Source organism: Lepus europaeus, chromosome 14, assembly GCF_033115175.1.
Source record: "Lepus europaeus isolate LE1 chromosome 14, mLepTim1.pri, whole genome shotgun sequence".
NCBI lineage: Eukaryota > Metazoa > Chordata > Mammalia > Lagomorpha > Leporidae > Lepus > Lepus europaeus.
This window is the reverse complement of record NC_084840.1, coordinates 74,408,617-74,429,389: the sequence shown is the minus strand read 5'-3', so window position 1 is coordinate 74,429,389 and position 20,773 is coordinate 74,408,617. Positions and strand designations below refer to the sequence as shown.

Sequence of the window (20,773 nt, the reverse complement as noted above, 5' to 3'; positions counted from 1 at the left end):
AATGCTGGGAAATATTGAAAATGTGTCCCACTGCCCAAAATTCCTATGTTGGAGCCTACTGCCCAACGTGATGGTATGGTAGTAGGGCACTCAGAAGAGGATTAGAGTTTAATGAGGTTATGGGTGTGAAACCCTTAGGAAGAGAGGACTGTCCTAGAAAGATCAGGACTCACTCACTCTCTCAATCCACCAGGTGAGGGCATAGTAAGAAGGCGACCATCTACAAACCAGAAAGAGAACCCTCACCAGAACCTGAGCCTGCTGGCACTCCGATCTCAAACATGAGCCTCCAGAACCGTGAGAAAATCCATGTCTGTGGTTTAAGCCACAATGTCTGTGGTAGCATGTCGCTACGGAAGCCCGAACAGAAAGCATCAAGTCAAGTCTTTGAGACTATGAAATAGTTTGGTCAGGAAGCATTTAAGTTAGATTCAGAAACTACCCGGCTCCAGGAACTACCCAAGACAAGCATTTTAAACAAATAAAAAACAAGCTAGGAAGGATTTTGAACAGGAAAAAAATGGGAAAAAAGTTCTAGAAATAGAGAAGGAAGAAAAAACTCAAGAAGTTTCATCACTCTGTAAGGATATCTACAAGGTTCCTCTCCAACATCTAGAAAAAGGACAGCAGGTGGGGTCTTTTCAGTGACTTCTCATCTCAATGACCTAATGAAATTTCTTAGAAAACCAAAGTATGTCCGTAATACTCTGATCGCAGATTGAATGCCCAGAAAATGCCAATCACTTGATACACATTATGCACTCAGCAGCCCTGCAAAGACATCATTTACTTCCACTTCACAGGGTGAAGTGGCTTCTCCTCTCTTCCCTTTCCTCCCAACCCAAGCACCAGAATGTAATTTGCTCATTCAGCCCAGATGCTGGAAGGCTCAACTGATTATGTACGTGTGCAACCTAGTACATTTTCCCAGAGTTTTTGAAGACTAACTTCCTAGCTACTTTCTGTTAGCAATTTCTATGTCTATGACATCTCTCTATTGAGAAGTAGTCTGACCGTTAAAAGGGCAAAAGAATAATTGAAGTTCAAGGAAGAATTATGATAATGTTTGACAATGGTGTTGGCATTACTGGGTGTGCACAGCAGGGGTTCAGTCCTGAGCAAAGGGTAAGCCCACACAGCCTGACTCGCAAAGTATATCCAGGGGCTGGTGCTGTGGCATAGTGCTGGCATCCCATATGGGTTAAGTCCTGGCTGCTCTACTTCCAATCCAGCTCTCTGCTATGGCCTGGGAAAGCAGTGGAAGATGGCCCAAGTCTCCTTGGGCACCTGCACCCGTGTGGGAGACCTGGGGAGACCTTGCTCTCTCCTCTGCCTCTCCTTTTCTCTCTGTGTAACTCTGACTTTTAAGTAAATAAATAAATCTTGAAAAAAAAAAAAAGTGTATCCACACTATATTTTCTCCCTTCTACCACCATCCTTCTAACTCCTCACCAACAATTAGTGTTGAACATTTCTCACTGGTTTAATGGTGCTTGGGAATATATCAGCCTAGTGCTTTCTACACAAATCAGAAATTTTATTCCCTCCCATGTTTCAGTGAAGGAAGTGGTGGTGTTGTGTAAATTGTACAAGTCAGACTGAGACTGGGAATTAATGTACCCAAGTCTCAAGTGTTGGGTTCTGTTCCCATGTGTAAAACCGAGGTAGTAAGTGCCTTGCTTCTCCGTGACGATACACCACTGAATCAGGCTAAGAGACTCCAGTTTCCATCTCAGAACTACTGCATGTGAAGAGCACAGGAAAACAGAAAGCTACATTTTCAATGCCTTTCCGACTTTCATTTTCTTCTTCCCATACGTCATCTTCTTGCTGACAGTTTAAATGCTGGGGAAAGGAACCAGCACTCTGGTACAGTGGATTAACCCATGGCTTGCGATGTTGGCATCTCATACGAGAGTGCCAGTTCAAGTCCTGGCTGCTCCATTTCCCGTGGAGTTTTCCTAATGCACCTGGGAAAGCAGCAGAAGTTGGCAAAGGTACTTGGGTCCCTGCCACCTATGTGGGAGTTCAGCAGGGAGTTCCCGGCTCCTCACTTCAGCCTGGCTCTGTGCTGGCTGTTGGAACCATTAGGGGAATGAACCAGCAATGGAAGATATAAGATATCTCTGCCTCTGTCGGTCTCTTTCCCTGCCTCTAGGTCTTTCACATAAATAAATGAATAAATAGATCTTTGTAAAAAAGTGCTAAGGAAGTTCTTGACAATGGGAGCCTATTCCAGTCTTCAGAGACCCTTGCGAACTCATCAAAGAAATAGACAACTCATGTCCAGAAAATTCTAAGATAAATAATTGATTCTTTAAAAAAAAAGATTTATCCATTTATTTGAAAGGCAGAGTTACAGAGAGGCAGAGGAAGAGAGGGAGAGAAAGAGAGGGAGAGAGAGAGAGAGAGAGAGAGGTCTTCCATCAGCTGGTTAACTCCCCAGATGGCCACAATGGCCAGAGCTGTGCAGATCTGAAGCCAGGAGCCAGGAGCTTCTTCCGTGTCTCCCTCTTGGGTACAGGGGCCCCAGCACTTAGGCCATCTTTCAGTGCTTTCCCAGGCCACAGCAGAGAGCTGGATTGGAAGTGGAGCAGCCGGGACTCGAACTGGCGTCCACATGGGATACCAGCACTGCAGGCAGCAGCTTCACCCGCTACACCACAGCACCACAGCACCGGCCCCAAGCATAATTGATTTTTATATTATAAAAAGACCAAATTATCTAAAGAGGGAAAGAGCTGATGAACAAACACCTTTAAAGTTTCTACAGGGACACTGTTCCATTCTTGCTTCTGAATGCAAGTCCTATGACTTCCCAGGAAAGAAGCACCACTGAGAATATAAGAAGCTACTAGAAATTCTTTGCTTTGCCATAAATTTTTACACTGGCAAGTATATGTTTCCCCTAAAATTTATATAGCAATTAGGTACAAAGCTGAGATTTATATACTCAACTTTCCCCACAAAGTAAATTTTCCCTGCTAGGTTGTGAATCCCAAGGCAAACCTAGTCTTTTCCCATGACACCAACGGGCCCTTTGCTTGTCATCATGGTCCCAATTACTCAGGGTACAAATGGATTTCTTGGCTTCTTCTCAAAATGCTGACAACAATAATACTAATATAATAAAATGCCATACCACACATCTTTACACCTGTCAAATTTAACACAGATGCAAGTACACAGGATATGGAACCAGGAAGCTTTTTTCTGTTGAGAACTTTGAGTGACGGAAAAGGTAAATAAAACTCCTCACCCTCAAGTACTCAAGATTAACAGTGGCAACTAACAGAGAAATACAATGCTCTGGTGATTGTAATAAAGACACAAGTTCCTTTTTCAAATGCTCCCATAAAACTGCCCAGAAAGAAAACCGGCAATTTCAGAAAGCAATGAACATTTCTTCCTTGGCATCTTTAATTCGATATAAATTCAGCATTTAAAAAGAAAAAGAAAAAAAACCAATTCAACATTTTTGTTCTGAGATTTCCCATGCAAAGCTTGGTAGGGCGAGCAAAGAGAGCAAGGGGGAGAGGGGTCAAAGAGGCACAGGACTTGGTAATATGAATTACAACACCTGCCACCTATATATAAGCTGGGTGACCTTGGACAAGTCACTTAACCCTGTCTCAATTTCCTCTGACATGAAGTAAAATTAACCCCAAATGTGCAATACGTTTTTTGGAATCAAAATAAACAACACAGCAGATGTAAAATCACCTAGCACGTAGTAAATATTCAAGAATGGTTATTTTGTAAATACTGAGATTTTTGTCAGAAAGCATACACGCACTGTTCAATCTAACTAAGCCTGGGCAAAGTCGTTTGAAGCTAACGAGAATCTGTGATGTGCCAGGAAAATAAGCTTGATGATGTTCTCAGTGCTATTTCCCGGTCAGAATGGTTACTATAATGATAACCACATGGTTTGGATATTTTGATGAATGGATGATAGGAAGTTCGGAGATGAATGGATGGGTAGATGGATGAATGGATGGGTGGATGGATGAATAGATGGACGGATGGATGAATGGATGGACGGATGGATGGATGGATGATGATTTTGGAATCTTCTTGCAAGACTCTCAAAATCCCTGAAGAATAAATGCAGAACATGCTCAAAATCCAAGCTGCTGCAGCTTTCACCTCTGAGCCAGTGGTTTCAAAGGGACTGGATCACCTTTGCTAAAGCTCCCACAGTACTTTCTCCTTGCGGAACACTGCTGCTGGAACTCTTGGGTTCTCCTCTCTGTAGAAAGGACTCTGTACTTCACACGCTTCATGTTCACGTACTTGGATACAAAAGGTATCACAGAGCCGATACTCTCTCCAGAGACACATCCGGGAAAATATCACTTTTTTTTTTTTTTTCCTAAAACACTTTCCGGCAGCAAAAGCTTTGGCCCTTACCTGAAGGTGGGTCCATTCTGTATTTATTCTCTTGACACCAACCAACTGGTCGAAGTCTGTAATCCAAGTAAAACAACCACTGGTCATAGGATTCAGTGTCCTCCAATCCCACATAGCGAAGGCGTAATCTTCCTCCAACATTTTCAATCACACTAACTATCCAGTACTGAAAAGGGTTCTGAGAATCCTGAAGTTCTATTAAGGAATCAACTGTAATGAGGTCTATAGGGCCTTTCCCTCGCAGAGGCTGTTTAAACAGAAGCAAAACTCCTTATTTTAAACTTTATTTTAAGGTTCTCATGGAAACAGATGACAGCAGAAGATAATATTTTTTCACACCATCATCCAAGCTATTGGCAAACAGTCCGGTGTTCCCCTCCACCCCCCATCCTCAACACAACCACGGCCCACCCATCATCCCTCATACACACTCATGTACCCAATACTGCATCCAACAACAAGAGTCACAAGTAAATAGAAAATAACAGTCTGGGCTACGTTCTCACCAAACAAAGCACCCTTCCCAGATAAAATTGCAGTTGTTTGAAATTAGCATGCTTTTAAGAATAGTTATACCCAATTTGCCTGGAGCTAGAAATCGTATGCTAGCAAAATGTCTATCTATATAAAATGAGCTTAGGCCAAACATTTATACCAAGACTCTTTAACAGACAGTGGTCTTAGAATGGCCACTGTTCTATTAACCAAGATCATCGTATACTTGGATTACGTGCGCAAAGTTTGGCTATGTGCAGATGACATGTCTAAGACACCTTAATGATGAGCTAAATTAGACTATTATGTAAAGTTATTTCCACACTTAACCTGATAATTGGTTTAGAGAATATACAATTAGAGCTCCTTCTAAGGAGCCTTCTTAGCATATGTTAGCATATGAAAAGGGTGTTTGTTCAGCCAGCCCTGTAGGCAAATACATTAAAAGAAAATTAACATAATAAGACAATTTTATCCCTTTGGAAGGGTGAACAACCATCATTTGGATTTGTTAACCAAATAATTAAAATAATATCTATAAAGATATTTAACAAATACGCCAGGCAAGATGTTCACAAAACAAAACCCATAACTGTACATTACACAGTGGTGCTCTGAAGTATCAATATTACTTGTGAGCACAGGGAAAGCCAAGGTTAAGACAATAATGATACCGTAAAAATTCACACCTTATTTCCCTGCTATTTATTAAGTTTTTCCCTTCTTAGGAATACTCTTAAACAACAAATTTGGCAATTCAATAATTATTTATGACACTGTACCTTTCTCCTCCTGTTTTATTATATATACTGAACATTAAAATGTTTCAGCCCAAAATTATTTTCAAACGAACTATTGAAATTTCAGGTCAAACTATTTTTTCTTCAGTACCTTGAAACTACATTTACGTATGGTCAGCCATTTCTCCTCTTGTTTTTATGAGGGATGCTAATTCAATTATTATTATCTGTGTTCAAATCTTGCACTTAAGCATCTGAAATGGATTACTTAACAGAACTACTTATCAATGTTCTCAAAAGGATGGCTTAAGTGCATACATATACTTAGTTGTCAACTGCTCAAAAGAGTTACAGAATTTTATTTGTATTCATTAATACAGGAGAAAAGCTTAACCTTATGGAATTCTGGAAAGATCTGTGAACACAGTATTATTTTAAAATGCATTTGAATAAAGCAAATTTCCCATGGACTGATCATCCCACAGGGGAAGATACACCAATGCCATTCCAATCAGTCACCCAAGTAACTCAGGACAAAACAGGAAGTTAGGCTACTTGGATAGAGGTACACACATGTATCTGCAGAAGGATATATGCAAAGGTGCTGTTAGGTCTGAATTCACATAACCGGATGCTTCAGAAATAACATAGACGTATAAGAACAATACATACACCTTCCAGTAGGTTGGCAGGTGCTGTCCGTGAACCAGTCAAATCACGTATGAGAAATTCTGTCCAGTCTGTGTACTTCTCTTTGATTGCTGATGAGACAAAGGAGAAAAAAAACAAAAAACCACTTCAACAGAGCAGTGAGATATCAAATAAACTTCAAATCACAGTTTCCTGTACGTAGGTGTTGCTCCAACAGTTTTCTTAATTTTAAGCTCTGTGTTTGATATAAAAATTGAGACAACAAATTCATCAACAAGTAGTGACCTCATACCTACCATGGGCCTGGACATCAAGGAAGTTAAAGAATCAGATCCTAAAAGTCTTCCAATCTATTCAGAAACTTCTCACTGATAACAAGTAAGTATATAATCCAGGGGTTTCCAAGGACAAAAAGATCAATGCTGGCTAGAGCAATCAAAGAAAAGTGCTTCAGGTGGAAAAAGAAAACCAGGCCCTGGATTTTACACAGGGAGAGAAGGAATTTTCAGAGTGAGAGGAAATGACATTTGCTAACAAGAGTCGTGGAGTCAAGAGAAATGGAGAAACACTATGGAAAACTGGACAGACTGCTATACAGAAGTGGGAAATGTCTAGTAGGAGGAATATAACCACAGCCACTCAAGACAGCATCGATGTTTAATAACCAGGAAATCACTGCAGGAGACAAGGCTGGCAGTAGGAAAGTTTGAACAGAAACAGTCTAAAAGCAGGGAACTTAAGGCTTCTGCAACTGAGTACAAAAGTGACAGGGCCCCAAACAGGGGATGACAGCACTGTGAAGAAGCAAGGAATACATTTGAGAATGTATTTAAAAAAAAAAAAAAAAAAAAACACAGAACCAACGGACCCTGGAGGCCAACAATCTGTAAAGGTTTAGAACTCAGAACCCAAGGAAAACCTACCTTCTGGCATTATCTCCCAATCTACAGATCTCCAAAGGTTCTGTGTGGATACACCCATATGCCTGAGGGTCTGAACCTTTTCAGGACACTAAGATATCTGCAAAGTCAGCACCTGTGAGAGCAACAGGCTTGCCCCAGATTCCTTCACAGCACACGTAGGGAGGGGCCTACTGCATACTCAGCCTTTTCCTAAAGGGCCCAGACCCAAGTGGTTTTGCACTGCGTGGGTTCTTGAGAGTCCTGATGCAATCTTTTCTAGCTCAAAAGGAAGATGACCATGGGGTGTAGGGTAGGACTGGGTTCCACGCTAGGCTCTGTCATCATCACCGGATGTACAACTTTCAATATTTCACTCAATTTCCCTTAGAATCTTTCCTTATTGATAAAATGCTGTTAGCGATATCTTGTTAAAAACATAACAATACCTGGCATACACTAAGCAATTAGTAAATATTAGCTTTTGTTTTAAGTATGCATTAAATGATCACATATTTCCATTAGTTATTGAACCATTCACACAAACCAACAGTTGAAACTTTGAACAGGTTTGGGCAGAACTGTTCATAGAACAGGCAATGGTGTCAGTTCCATCACTAACTGTCCTTTCAGTCAATATCTGCCCACTACCCGTGAATGATCATGAGGCCAGGAGGAAAACCAACAGAGAAGGTAGGTACTTAGGCAAGCAGGGCTCGGAATTCCAGCTCTACGCTGTACTACAACGACAACATTCTAGCCGCTGCCACACTTGTAGCAAAGAACAACTCATCCCTTTGGCTTTGACTTTCCCCAAATAAAATACCACCTTTCTTATTTTACACATACACACTCCCACGGAAATAAACAGCTCTGCAGCAAAAGCTGTGTTCTCTTCTGTCAATTGCAAGTGCACGGGCCATTTTTAGATGCTACATTCTTTTTAAAATTAGCTCTCCTCCATAACTAAGATTATTAAGACAAAAACAAAGGTAGACAAATTAGTAAAAATCTGTACTCACTGTATGCTTTACAAAGACTTTTCATTTTTTTTCCTATTTTAATCCCCTTAACCATGCTGTGAGGTAGATGCTCTTAACTCTTGCAAAGCGAATACACTAAGAGCAGAGCTAGTTTCCTACTCCTGAATATGCAGCCTTCAATCTTACAGAACAGTCTTTCCCACTAGGATCTAAGCCTCTTGCACGGTTTTGTAAACAGATGAACCAATAATGTAAGATGCAGGCATGATGGATAGAAAGTAACTGTAGCCAGTAAGTATGTGTTTTATAGCATTAAAAATATAACAATTGTCACAGTTGAGCAACAAATACTCCTGCATTTGACAGAACTTATGCCTGTATGTATTATGAGAAGTTCAGTCTTCCACTTAAGGGTTATTTCTAACATGCATACAATCAACATTGAAATTTATATTTAAAGACACTGTGCAATGTTGAAATAAAAATTGTCTACATCACACCAAATGCCCACTGGCGATGACTCTGAAATCCACATCTTGTGAGCCTTACATTCCACAGATCCCATAAACTTCCCTTTAATATATTTCTGTATAAGACTCTGAAGTCAACTTTTATGTGCCACAGAATATCTAGATAAATTGCTCTCCACAGAAAATATATCTACAAAGCCATAAAAGTACACAGGCCATTTGAGGTTAAAGAAATATAGAGGAACCAGTTCTCGGGACTCTTGCTAATTCTAAAGGAAGAACTGTTTCAATCAACATTTACTTCTCAAGGCTCTAGATTCTCAAACAAGTGATAAACCTATTAGGAGAAACATCACCATAAAATAAAATCTAAGCACAATACACTTACAATTCAGTCGATGGACTTATTTTTAATCAAGTCAATTCTGATTAAATGCCAGACACTAAAAGTCACCTGGGAATTCCTTAGACTTCACTGCACTTGAGCAGCAGTGTTCCAGGTGTCCACTTTTATCCATTTGTGTATTTGAAAGTCAGACAGACAGACAGAAACAGAGACCTTCCATCCTCTGGTTCACTCCCTGTTAGGGCTGGGCCAGGTTGAAATCAGGAGCTCAGAACTCAGTCCAGGTCTCCCACATGGGTGGCAGGGACCTCATTACGTGAGCTATTATCTGCTGCCTCATTAGCAGGAAGATGGGACAGAGAATGGAGCCAGGACCCAAGTCTAAGGGCTCTGAAATCGGATGCGCCCATCTAAAGCAGCAGCTTAACGCGAGGCACCAAAAACCCACCCCACCCCCACGTACTCGCTAGAAATTTTCAAACTGTAAGTTTTTCTTCTGCCAAACATTTCTCTTCAAAGACTCAAAGTGAGGAGTGTGACCTTGCTCCAAAGGAAACCAAACTCCTGTCCTACAACTATTTATCTCTCCCTCTCCCTTCAAACTGACACACCAACCACACATTAAACGTTGGAAGGCCACTGAAGATTTCTGTTGTTCCCACAGCTCCAATCTGCAGACCACTCTCCTGTGAGATGCTGTCCCCGAGGGGTGACACATTTTCTAATTCACCGCCTTGACATGGGCCTGGCAGTTCTGTCACCACATTAAAATCTGAGACAACGGAGGACCTGGAGGAGAGATGTGTGTCCAGTTCAGAGGGTGGGCACCGCGGCGACCCCTTTCTAAGAAGCTTCCAAACCAGTGTCCACTGTTCTCCCCTGACAAGTCTGTCAACTCATTCAGGGGTTAGCCTGGGGGACAGACATCCAGTTTCTGGTCCTGTTGTACCGATGGGGGTGGGAAGAGTCCCTGAAGTGATCTGACTACAGGCAGACCCGAGACTCTCACCCACCTGGCCTTCGATGTCCTGAGCCTCTGGAGGTTCCAAAGTGACCCCCTCCAGCTGCAGCCCCACATGTGTCTGGGTGGCAGCAGCCCCCACCGTCAGTCATCAAGCCATCAACTCAGTCACTTCCTGAGGGTTCCGCCTGTCAGAAACATCCGGAAGTACTCTTTCTACACTGGTTCCCCTCCCATTCTTTGTGCGGCTTCTCTGTGTGTTTGCTATTCCGTTCCTATCATTTTAATGAGTCTCTGGAGGAAACAGGCAAGTAAGACACTCAATCCACTGGAACTCCTGGCTACCGAGAGAACACAGGCTTCCCAACAGCAGCCTTTGACTCAATCAGGAAAAGATGTTTTAACACTGACTTAAGCAAAGAAAACAGGAGGAAATCACTCCCAAAGTATAAACAGAAACACTCTACTATTTGGAAGGAAAAACTATCAAGTCCTTTCCCTTGGAGATTTCTAAAGGAGAATCTATATTAATTTTTCATATAGGGTTCAAATTAAATGACTCCCACAAAAGAAAACAAAGGCATAAAACGATTCAACAGGAGACACTCCTACTCTGTGCAGTGGGCTACATTATACACTGCCAGTCTTCAAACACACAGATATAAAAATATCTCCACCGTTAATAACAGATGAAGGCTTAAGCTGCAGAAAATGTCACCAAAACTGTGTCCATACACACACACACACTTACACATTCCTACATAATTATTATATACAGATTGCTGGAGGAAAAGCTTCCATTCAAATTCTTGAGGCTTGGTTGTAAATATTCGTACATGATGGCAAAAAGAACTTATTTTATTCTAAAAATAGCATTAACAAAGATATTATCTAGGAATTGGGGGAACAAATGAGATCCCATATAATGATGGCACGAGGGTAAAAAGAGAAAAATAAATGGTGAAATTCAGAATAATCTATGTAATCTGAGTTTTTAATATTTATGCCACCATCATTAGAACTTTGACCATTATGAATGCTGATCCTCTGTAGTGGGAATAGGAACAGAAGAGTCATAAGAGTTATTTTCTATATAAATGAGCTTACTGTGGAGTCTTATTTGACTTTTAATGACAACCACTTCTTCTAATGGTTCTGAGGATTAGACAGAAACTTCCAGATATATTTTACTCAGGTGAGCCAAAGCGTTCTTTAGTAATGCAATCAACCAGGACCAATACATTCCAATGTTTGTGTCATATACTAAGCGTTCTTTGCTGAATAACATGTATAAAATGTTTTATAATCTTATCAGGTCAACAAGTTGTTGCAATTTCAAATTAACTTTCAGTAAACCTATACATCAAGTCATGGACGCAGAATTTTGGTCATGAGCCTAAAATCCTGCAGTAATATTTTATTAACTTTAAAACTTACAATTAGAGTAAAAATTCTTCTAGATTATAATGACATTTTATAGACCTCTGGTCTCTTTTTTGCCCCTGTCCACCTTGGGTGTTAATGCTAATATTGTCATTGTGATCACTTCTTCAAGCATCTAAAAACTGGTAGCAAAATGGAATATATTACAGAAAGTAACTTCTAATATAAACTGCCATGGAAATTCATCTTTGGCTTCAATTCCCTGGCCTCATACTGTTAGGAAATTGATCACTTGTTACATGGTGATGAAATGCAATCCCCCAGCCAGCGCCACGGCTCACTTGGCTAATCCTCCGCCTGTGGCGCTAGTACCCTGGGTTCTAAAGTCCCGGATGGGGTGCTGGATTCTGTCCCAGTTGCTCCTCTTCCAATCCAGCTCTCTGCTGTGGCCCGGGAAGGCAGTGGAGGATGGCCTAAGTGCTTGGGCCCTGCACCCGCATGGGAGACCAAGAGGAAGTACCTTGCTCCCGGCTTCAGATTGGCACAGCGTGCTAGCCATAGCGGCCATTTGGGGGTGAACCAACGGAAGGCAAACCTTTCTCTCTGCCTCTCTCTCTCTCACTGTCCAACTCTGCTTGTCCTCCCCCCCCCCAAAAAAAAAAATCTCCCTACTTAAACTTAGCAGTAATACTCTTAACTCAAGATTCCATTGTGCATAAGATCACGAGACCCTATATAGGGTGATCTGTTTTTGAGAAACAGTTCAATAGCCAACAGTCAACAGGTAATACACAAGGCCCACATCAGTATAAATGTTGACACACAGAGTTATATATCTACTTATTTTAGGAATTTAGCCCACAGATTTTTCTGTAGTTCCCATAATCAAGATTTCTTCCATATCCACACTAAGCTCTTCTTTCTCTTCATGGAATGCACAAGGGCACAGACAAACAAGAAAAACAACTCACAACACTGAGAATTCAAACCAGGTTCCCACGCACTTACACACCAACCTGGCAAGTTTACTTTTCATCAGTTCAGTTACTCCTACTATTCAGGCAAGTGTCACATCTTAGCAATGAAAACGCGTTGTGATTGCCTGCTAAGGCAAGTGCTTCAGTTCCTATCTACTGCAGCAATGTACAAGGCACCTTTAACAAGTTAAAGTCTATGTCTCTCTGGAACCAGTCCAAAGAGAGTGGATCCAGGGTGACAGGTGGTTCTGTTTCACAGATGTGCCAGGAACACAGGGCTCCTTCCGTCTTGTGGAACTGCCTGCTCTACGTGAGGGCACTGACACAGCTCGCTCAATACGTATTCCAGCCTGGGGAAAGAATCTTAGTGAGGAGTGGACAATTTCCCTCCCAACATCATTTTCACTGTTGTTCTACCCACACAGACACAGAGCCGCACCAGCTGCATGTGGCCCTAAGTTTTAGGACAAAAGGGTGGCCCACGGTGATGCCAGGAGGTCCCTGGGACAGGGTGAGTGGGAAGGACCCAACCCAAGTTCATCTGGATTCCTTATGGAACGGGCGCTTCCTCTCCTGCTTGGCCTGTGGTGGTCCTGAATTAACTGTTGATTCTTTTTAATATCGAGGCTGTTTTCCTATGCTTATATTACCAGCAGGGAAAGCCTAAGGTGAAAAAAATCCTTCCACCAAAACACATACCCAAATGCCCAGCAGCCGTCCCCAGGAGATAAAAATTGGCATCTACCTTTTGTAAACTCTTGGCCTAAGTACACCTCTCTCTCTTTCTCCTCCAGTGAAACTTCTGTCTTGAGCAGTAGCAGGTAACCCTGTAGGTAGGATTCATCCCTGGCACACTGTAGGCAGCTGATGAATTTCTGTCGCAGACAGATCAGACGGCTTGATAAACTGTTATCTGTTTTACTATTCTGTTGATGCATTAACAGAACGTGGATGAAGAGCCACTATTACTATAAATGTTCATTCCAAAGACCTTTCATTACAATAGGATTCCACCCATTCTACAAGAAGTCACTAATACACCTCTCTATCTTTTGGGTTTTTGTTTTTTATTTCCTTAGTCTATAACTGCTTACATAAGTTAACACTTATTGCAATTTGAGCCTATATGACCCAGACAGTCAGGGATGGGTTCATTTAAGATGCGGGAGTTAGTGTCCTGTGCAGTAGAAATGGACAAGTAATATTTTTCTGCAGCTCTCCTTCTGGATGCCACCAGGTAATCCCCACACTGCTCACTACAGACAAGAGCAGCAGCAGGGGTTAAAAAAACACCGTTTTTTTTCAAGGTACTCCACAAGGGTACCTTAATTCCCACAGGACCAAGCACTTTCTCTAAAGTCCCCCAGACTCTCTCAGCCCTAGAAACAACCAAGATTAGCAATAGAAAAGCCATGAAGACAAGGACTACTTATGACATTCTCAAAGTACAAACCACATTGCTCTGCAGCATATCTTTAAGAGCCTGGAAGATAAGCTGCAAAACTCTTAAGCGGAAATTTAAAACCTTATCGTTGTTCGCTGGTTAGATATTTTTACCCAATAAAACATGGAATTCTCTCATTCTTGCACATTTCCCATTCTTCTCCACCTGCCAGTATCTCAGTTTTATAGACATTTCTGCTACTGCTTTAAACATCTTCTTCCATTTAAAGAATCCCCTTCCAAAGAGGCAGCAACTTTTTTTTCTCCCTTTCCGCTAGGAAAAAAATTTCCTACAGCTCTTTTATTAACTCACACTGCAGAGAAACTGTCAAGATGGAATTGACATATCACACAAGTCCAGGGCTTTAAGTTCAATGGAATAAGGCCCTTACTCGTTAAAGATTTTATTCTCCTAGGTCTCTCTTCTCTCTCTCTACTTGACTTACTTCTTTCTATAAAGTTACTTTCTTTGCTGGAGCAAGAGCCTCCATTCAAATTCTTCCCAATGTTCTTAGGTATATGCTTAAACACACAATACACACACACAGAGAGAGAGAGAGAGAGAGAGAACGAAAAAGGCCATCTTGCAAAAAAAAATGACAAGAACATGATCTTGGTATCCAGTCCACCCTGGGTAGCCATAGGGAGCTAGATCTAAGACTCTTCAAAGACCAAAACCCTCCCATGGGTGTTTAAATCCCTTACATAAAACAGTATAAGTGCATATAACCTAGACACATGTCTAACACCACTTATACTACCCCAAAAATACGCAAACTGTTACACTGTACTGTTTGGGGAATGACAAGGAAAAAATGTCTACACATGTTCAGTATAGATGCATTTTTCCCAAGTATTTTTTTTTTTTAGATTTATTTATTCATTTGAGAGGCAGAGTTACAGACATAGAGGGAGAGACAGAGAGAGAGAGGTCTTCCATCCACTGGTCCACTCCCAAAATGGCTGCAATGGCCAGACCTGGGCCAATCTGAAGCCAAGAGCCAGAAGCTTCTTCCAGTCTCCCTCGTGAGTGCAAGAGCCCAAGCACTTGGGCCATCTTCCACTGCTTTCCCAGGCCATTAGCAGGGAGCTGGATCAGAAGTGGAGCAGTAGGACTCAAATCAGCACCCATGTAGGATGCTGATGCCACAGGCAGAAGCTTAGCCTACTGTGCCACAGCACCAGACCCTTGCAAAATTTTGTATATGTGTTTGGTCAAATCCACAGATGCAAGACCCACAGAGAGAACCAACTGTCATCTGTGCAACCGCTGTATGCATCAACTTCGCCGTGCCAAAGTGTCCAAACATGTGATCAGATGCTATTCTGGATGTTTTTTGTGAGGGTGCTTTGAAATGAGCCTTACTTATGGCCTCATCCAATCAGTTGAAGGCCTGGGTAGAACAAAAACCTGGCCTTCCCAGAGCACAAAAGAACTCGCTAGCAGAGGGGCCCTGCACTTCATCGGCAGCATCAGCTCTTCCCGGTTCCATGGCAGACGGCCGGGAGACATGAACTGCAACTCTTGCCTGAGTCTCCAGCTTGTCAGTCGCTCTCATCAGCGTTAGGAGCTGCCAAGGCTCCACAATCGCGAGAGTGTCCATATGCACACACACCCATCCTACTCTTACTACTCGTCTAAAGCTCTGGCAATCAGCCAGACCACTGGCTCTAGAAGGTACAGCCCGGACTGGAACACAGCTCCATCTTGCACAGGCTAGATGATATTCGAAAAGCCACCTAAGCTCCCTAGGTGTGTATTCTTGCCTATAAAATAAGCTTTTTAACAGTGTTCACCAGATGGACATTAAGTGAAGTAACCCACGCAGGGCTTGGCAGGGAGCTCACGGCTAAATACAGGAAGATGGTAGAACGGTGGCAGGAGCAAGACAGTGAAGAGGGAAGAGGTAAACCCCAAATATTTCAGGGGTCCCAAGGCCAGCTGTAGGGATGGCTTCCCATCTAAGGTAGTTGCAAAACTGAGCTTTAAAGGTACAGAAGTTCATTCGATAAAATATTGGGAAAGGACACCGCTGGCATAACAAACATTGTGTGCCAAGTTAACCTGTGAAATTTACTTGTGCTCTACAGAGATCACTCGGAGAGGAGCGATGCTAGGGAAAGGCTGGTTGGCTGAGGGGCTCTTCTTTTTTTTTTTTTTTTGACAGGCAGAGTGGACAGTGAGAGAGAGAGAGACAGAGAGAAAGGTCTTCCTTTACCATTGGTTCACCCTTCAATGGCCAATGCGGCCGGAGCGCTGCGGCCGGCGCACCGCACTGATCCGAAGGCAGGAGCCAGGTGCTTCTCCTGGTCTCCCATGGGGTGCAGGGCCCAAGCACTTGGGCCATCCTCCACTGCACTCCCAGGCCACAGCAGAGAGCTGGACTGGAAGAGGGGCAACTGGGACAGAATCCGGTGCCCCGACCGGGACTAGAACCCCGTGTGCCGGCACCACAGGCAGTAGATTAGCCTAGTGAGCCGCAGGGCCAGCCCTGAGGGGCGCTTCTAATCATTCCAGGGGGAAATGAAAAAACACCTGAACTTACCAAAGAGGCAGAAAATCAGGCATGGGAGACCTCCCTGAGGTCCAGGCCGGGTGTAGTCCATGAGTCTGAATGGCGTGCAAGGCCTGCACTCTATCTATATTCCTGTTCATTAGCAATCAGTGACACAACGTGGGGTGGGGATGGCACTGAGGTTTGGCACACAGGAGCCAGGAACGGACGGGTCACAGAGTCACAGAACCCGAGCCACAGGCGTCCACAAGAGGTTGTACCGATGGGGGAAGAGCCCTGGCTCCCACGCCAAGCCTTACTGTTCTGAGACGTTCAAACTGGCAATTCCTGAAAGAGGCTCCTCAAAATTTACAAACCATCTCAGTCATGCCTCTCTATGCACCCTAAAAGTCCTCAGCCCTGCTCTTCCCAAGGCTGACGAATGAGAGGGGGCTATAACGGAATATTATCCATAGAGGGAAAAAAAAATCACTGGTTTGGAATTTTATTTTAATAATTGGGCCTGGGCAGGGAACAGAACACTATGTGTTAACCTAGTCTGGGAGTGTGAACTAGACTGTCCTCTGACAACAGAAGCAGGAGAGGTAAAGCATTGTTGGGGAAGCAACAGGAATTTTTTATAGGACGTACCAGGGTCTCCAGTAAAGGTTGATTAGAGTTCCAGGACAGATAATACACGCTCTACTCAAAACCAACAGGAAACAGAAGAAATCTTCCGGCAAGGTAATTTCAGGACCTACCTTTGCAACTTGCTTCCATTTCTGCACTCACAAGATACACCTTCATAATTCTATCTTCACACTGCTTGCCTGTCATCTCAGCCCATCTCCTTTTCCAAAGTCCCTGCCCAGCCACCAGCAGTTACTTGTTGCTAATATGACTCTAGGCACATTCCTTTTCCACTCAAATAAATAGCTGCTATATTGCAGTCATAAACTCAGTTCTTACAATGTGGGTGAATCTTCGAGCGTTTCACATTACCCCAATCATAGTATCTGCTTCAACGGGAATGCTGTGGAAATTAATTAGCATTAATTAGTTCTGCATACATCAAATGTTACACCATAATACTGATAGCTGAGTAGAGCACTCACAGCCCCAAAGTTGGCTGTGACATTGATCCTTGAGCCCTAGTGTAATCCCAGTGAAGTCCCTGAACATGACAAACAGGAGTTCCCTTGGCTGTTCCATAAGCAAAGATATCTGAGAAGTTAAACAGCTTGGGTTTTGTTTTTAAGAGAATGATGATCTAGTGCAAGTGACTGATTATAAGGAATATTCCAAAGTTCCAGAATCATGATTCAAGGCCATAAATCAGATTGCTAACAAAAGAAAACTGTTCAGAGAGAGCAGAAACTACAGCATGCCTTGCTCCCCACAGTTTAGCAAAGTCCAGCAGTCCCAGTGCCTGAACCGATAGCTGCATTTGGTTTCTAACCACCAGAAGTAATAAGACTAACTCACTCACTCAATCCATATACATCTTTCATCTCAATAACTAAATAGTAAACTTTGAAAGCCTTAGTCATTCAGATTTTGTCCCCTGTAATTCTTTAAGTATTTACTTATTGCATAGACAGAGACAAACAGAGCGCCCCCATCCACTAGTGCACTCCCCAAATGCTTGCAATGGTGACCGCTGGGCCTGGCCCAAATCCAGCACCAGGAATGCATTCCAGGTCTCCCACAGGGAAGGCGGGAATCCAATTACCTGAGCCTTCACCACTGCCTCCCCAGGTCTGCATTGGCAGGAAGCTACAGTCAAGTGACCAGAGCCAGTAGACAAACCCAGGTATTCCCATATGGAATATGAACATCTTAACCACTCAGCTAAAAGCCCAATCCCTCTGTGCTTCTGCAAACGAAGCAAGAATGCTACCATAGTACATCAGAAAATATTTCAATAAAAAATATGCAAAAGGGCTAGAATATATAAAAGAGTATGCCACTCCTGCAGCGGCCAGTAATTCATTTTGAATGCTGGCTATAAATTCTGCCTGCTTTATTGCACAAACAGAATTCATCTGGATTACTGCATGTGGCAGTTCTTGAAAAAGTTAGCTGTAAACAGAGCCGGGACAAATTCCCTAAGTTTTCCTCTATCAATTGCAAAAGACCAAATTACATTAGTAAAAGTGAAGCCTTACTACTAACAATTATTTTTAAGCTTTGAAATGTAACAGATATTAACTTACAGTTTTCTTCCTGTTAACACTAACACCATATTAGATGAGATTTATAGTTGTTTAACAAAGCAACAACGATTATGTCAGCCTGGGAAGCAGTAATTCATCAACATATGTGGAGAAACAATTCATACCAGATGAGTAAAGAGGAATAAATTTCCTACTCATTTTGTAACCATTATTCCTCTACCAGGGGAAGATAGGGTAATTTGAGACTTAAAAAAAAAGGGGGGGGGGGAGCCTGGTGTAATAAAACAGGACCTCACTAAGACATTCACTCTAACCGCAACCTAGAACTCACTTGCCCAATAATCGTAAGCTCTTGGCGTTTCTGTCAGCTTACCCAGCATTTCAATAACTCTAACGCAATAAATTATTAAGATTTAAAATCAGCCCCAAATAGCATGAATATAGACGCACGCCTCTCTCAAAATTCTTGTTTTTTGAGAGTACTTCCTTCATGAATACAAAGGAAAAAAATATGTGTAGTGTCATTTTAGGATAATTTTTTCAATCAGTAATATAAACACAGTCAACTCCCCCCCAAAACCAGACAGGAACTTTAATCTGTTTGATGACATTAGAAGAAGGCATATTATACAGGAGTAGAGAAAATCAAAGGTTGTGCAGTCTCCTTTCATCTCAGTCCTCTTTTCTGCATGCTGTTGAGATGCCCACAGAAGGCGGAGGGACCATGGTCAGTGACCGGTCCTTATACTGCGGCCACAGAAATGGCTCTTCTGTTGGGGCAGCAAGAAACAGAAGGAGCCTGGGCAAGAGACTCACTACATTTTCTCACTGCAATCACAAGGAACTCTCAACTTGAACTGGTTTTCTTCCTAGGGAATTTTAATAAATCAGTTTCAGAACCTCCTAACACATTTGCAGTAAGAGCAATATGGATGTGAGAAATGGCTTGCCAGGTCAACTCACTGAGTCTACAGATATAAAAAATTACTGAGTTAGGCCAGCGCCATGGCTCACTTGGCTAACCCTCCGCCTGCGGCGCCGGCACACCGGGTTCTAGTCCCGGTCGGGGAGCTGGATTCTGTCCCGGTTGCCCCTCTTCCAGGCCAGCTCTCTGCTGTGGCCTGGGAGTGCAGTGGAGGATGGCCCAAGTGCTTGGGCCCTGCACCCCATGGGAGACCAGGAGAAGCACCTGGCTCCTGCCTTCGGATCAGCGCGGTGCGCCGGCCAAAGTGCGCCGGCCACGGCAGCCATTGGAGGGTGAACCAACGGCAAAGGAAGACCTTTCTCTCTGTCTCTCTCTCTCTTTCACTGTCCACTCTGCCTGTCAAAAAAAAAAATTACTTAATAGTATGTGAACCATGCCTAAATATCCTGCCAATGCCATCTATCATAAAAAAATACTTCTAACTCCAGACGTGATGACAGAAATCAGTTCAGGAAAGAAGGAAATCTTTCCTAGGAAATACAAAAAGGGGTTAGACACTGCCAGGAACCAATGTATTACTAATCCACATTCATGAATAAGGCAAGTTCTATTTCTGTGCCTACTGGAAAAAAAAAAAAAAAAAGAACCTAAGACTAGTTAAATTTACCAAAGTTTACTTAGGCAGCAAAGATTCTAGAATCAGGCAACACTCTAGACCCAAGATGGCTTAGAATCCAGCCCCCATCTCATGGGCTAAATTTAATAGCCAGACAAACTGGAAATCATACACAGAGGTTGTCTTAACGGTACAGGTCCCTGTGCTCTTCTTTGGGTACAATGTGGCAGCCGTCTGCCTGGTTTAGGCTGAGGCTTCAGCTGCTGTGATTGGCTGAGGTTCGGTGGCTTGGCTGCAGGAGTCTGTTCTTAAGTGAGGTTACAGCCTGCTTACACGTTAAGCTAGGCTATTGTTGACTTAAGCATGCAGCCTGCTTTGGGTCAAGCTTTATTACCAATGTACAAGGCCAGTTTAGGCCAAATTTAATCAATTTAACATGCCTCAGGGAAGGCAGCTCTTCCTGTCAATCATCGCCTAATTACGTGAGAACAAATGGGTCAGTTGCATTGTTGGGAAGAGAGGCTCCAGGAAAAGCACAGAAAAAAATAGTTATCCTTGCTTTTCTTCATGACAATGAAGACTGGGGTGTCCGCTCCTAGCTCACAGTCCCACTCTTTCTACAGATGGAGTGCCTGTTTACGAGCAAGGTAGTATGTGAGAAGTTATTCTGGTGAAGAAAATCAGGAAAAAAAGAATTGTGGAAAAAAGTACACATGTTACTTGCTTGGATAATTACTGAATCTCAAAAATACCCCTTCAAGAACAACCTACAATTAGGCAGCATCACCTGAAATCCTCC

The 20,773-nt window shown here is 42.7% G+C and overlaps 1 protein-coding gene across 5 annotated transcripts in view; it reads right to left on the bottom strand.

Annotated features, from left to right (window-relative positions):
• The window catches only part of SFMBT2 (Scm like with four mbt domains 2), a 259,960-nt gene that overhangs the window by 121,594 nt on the left and 117,593 nt on the right, over positions 1–20,773 (bottom strand). For all 5 annotated transcript variants that reach the window (XM_062210951.1, XM_062210948.1, XM_062210952.1 and 2 more), the window contains exons 5-6: positions 6,321–6,409; positions 4,414–4,660 (exon numbers count right to left, since the gene is read on the bottom strand). In XM_062210951.1, the coding sequence (XP_062066935.1) occupies positions 4,414–4,660; positions 6,321–6,409 (336 nt within the window). The remainder of the gene's footprint in view (positions 1–4,413; positions 4,661–6,320; positions 6,410–20,773) is intronic.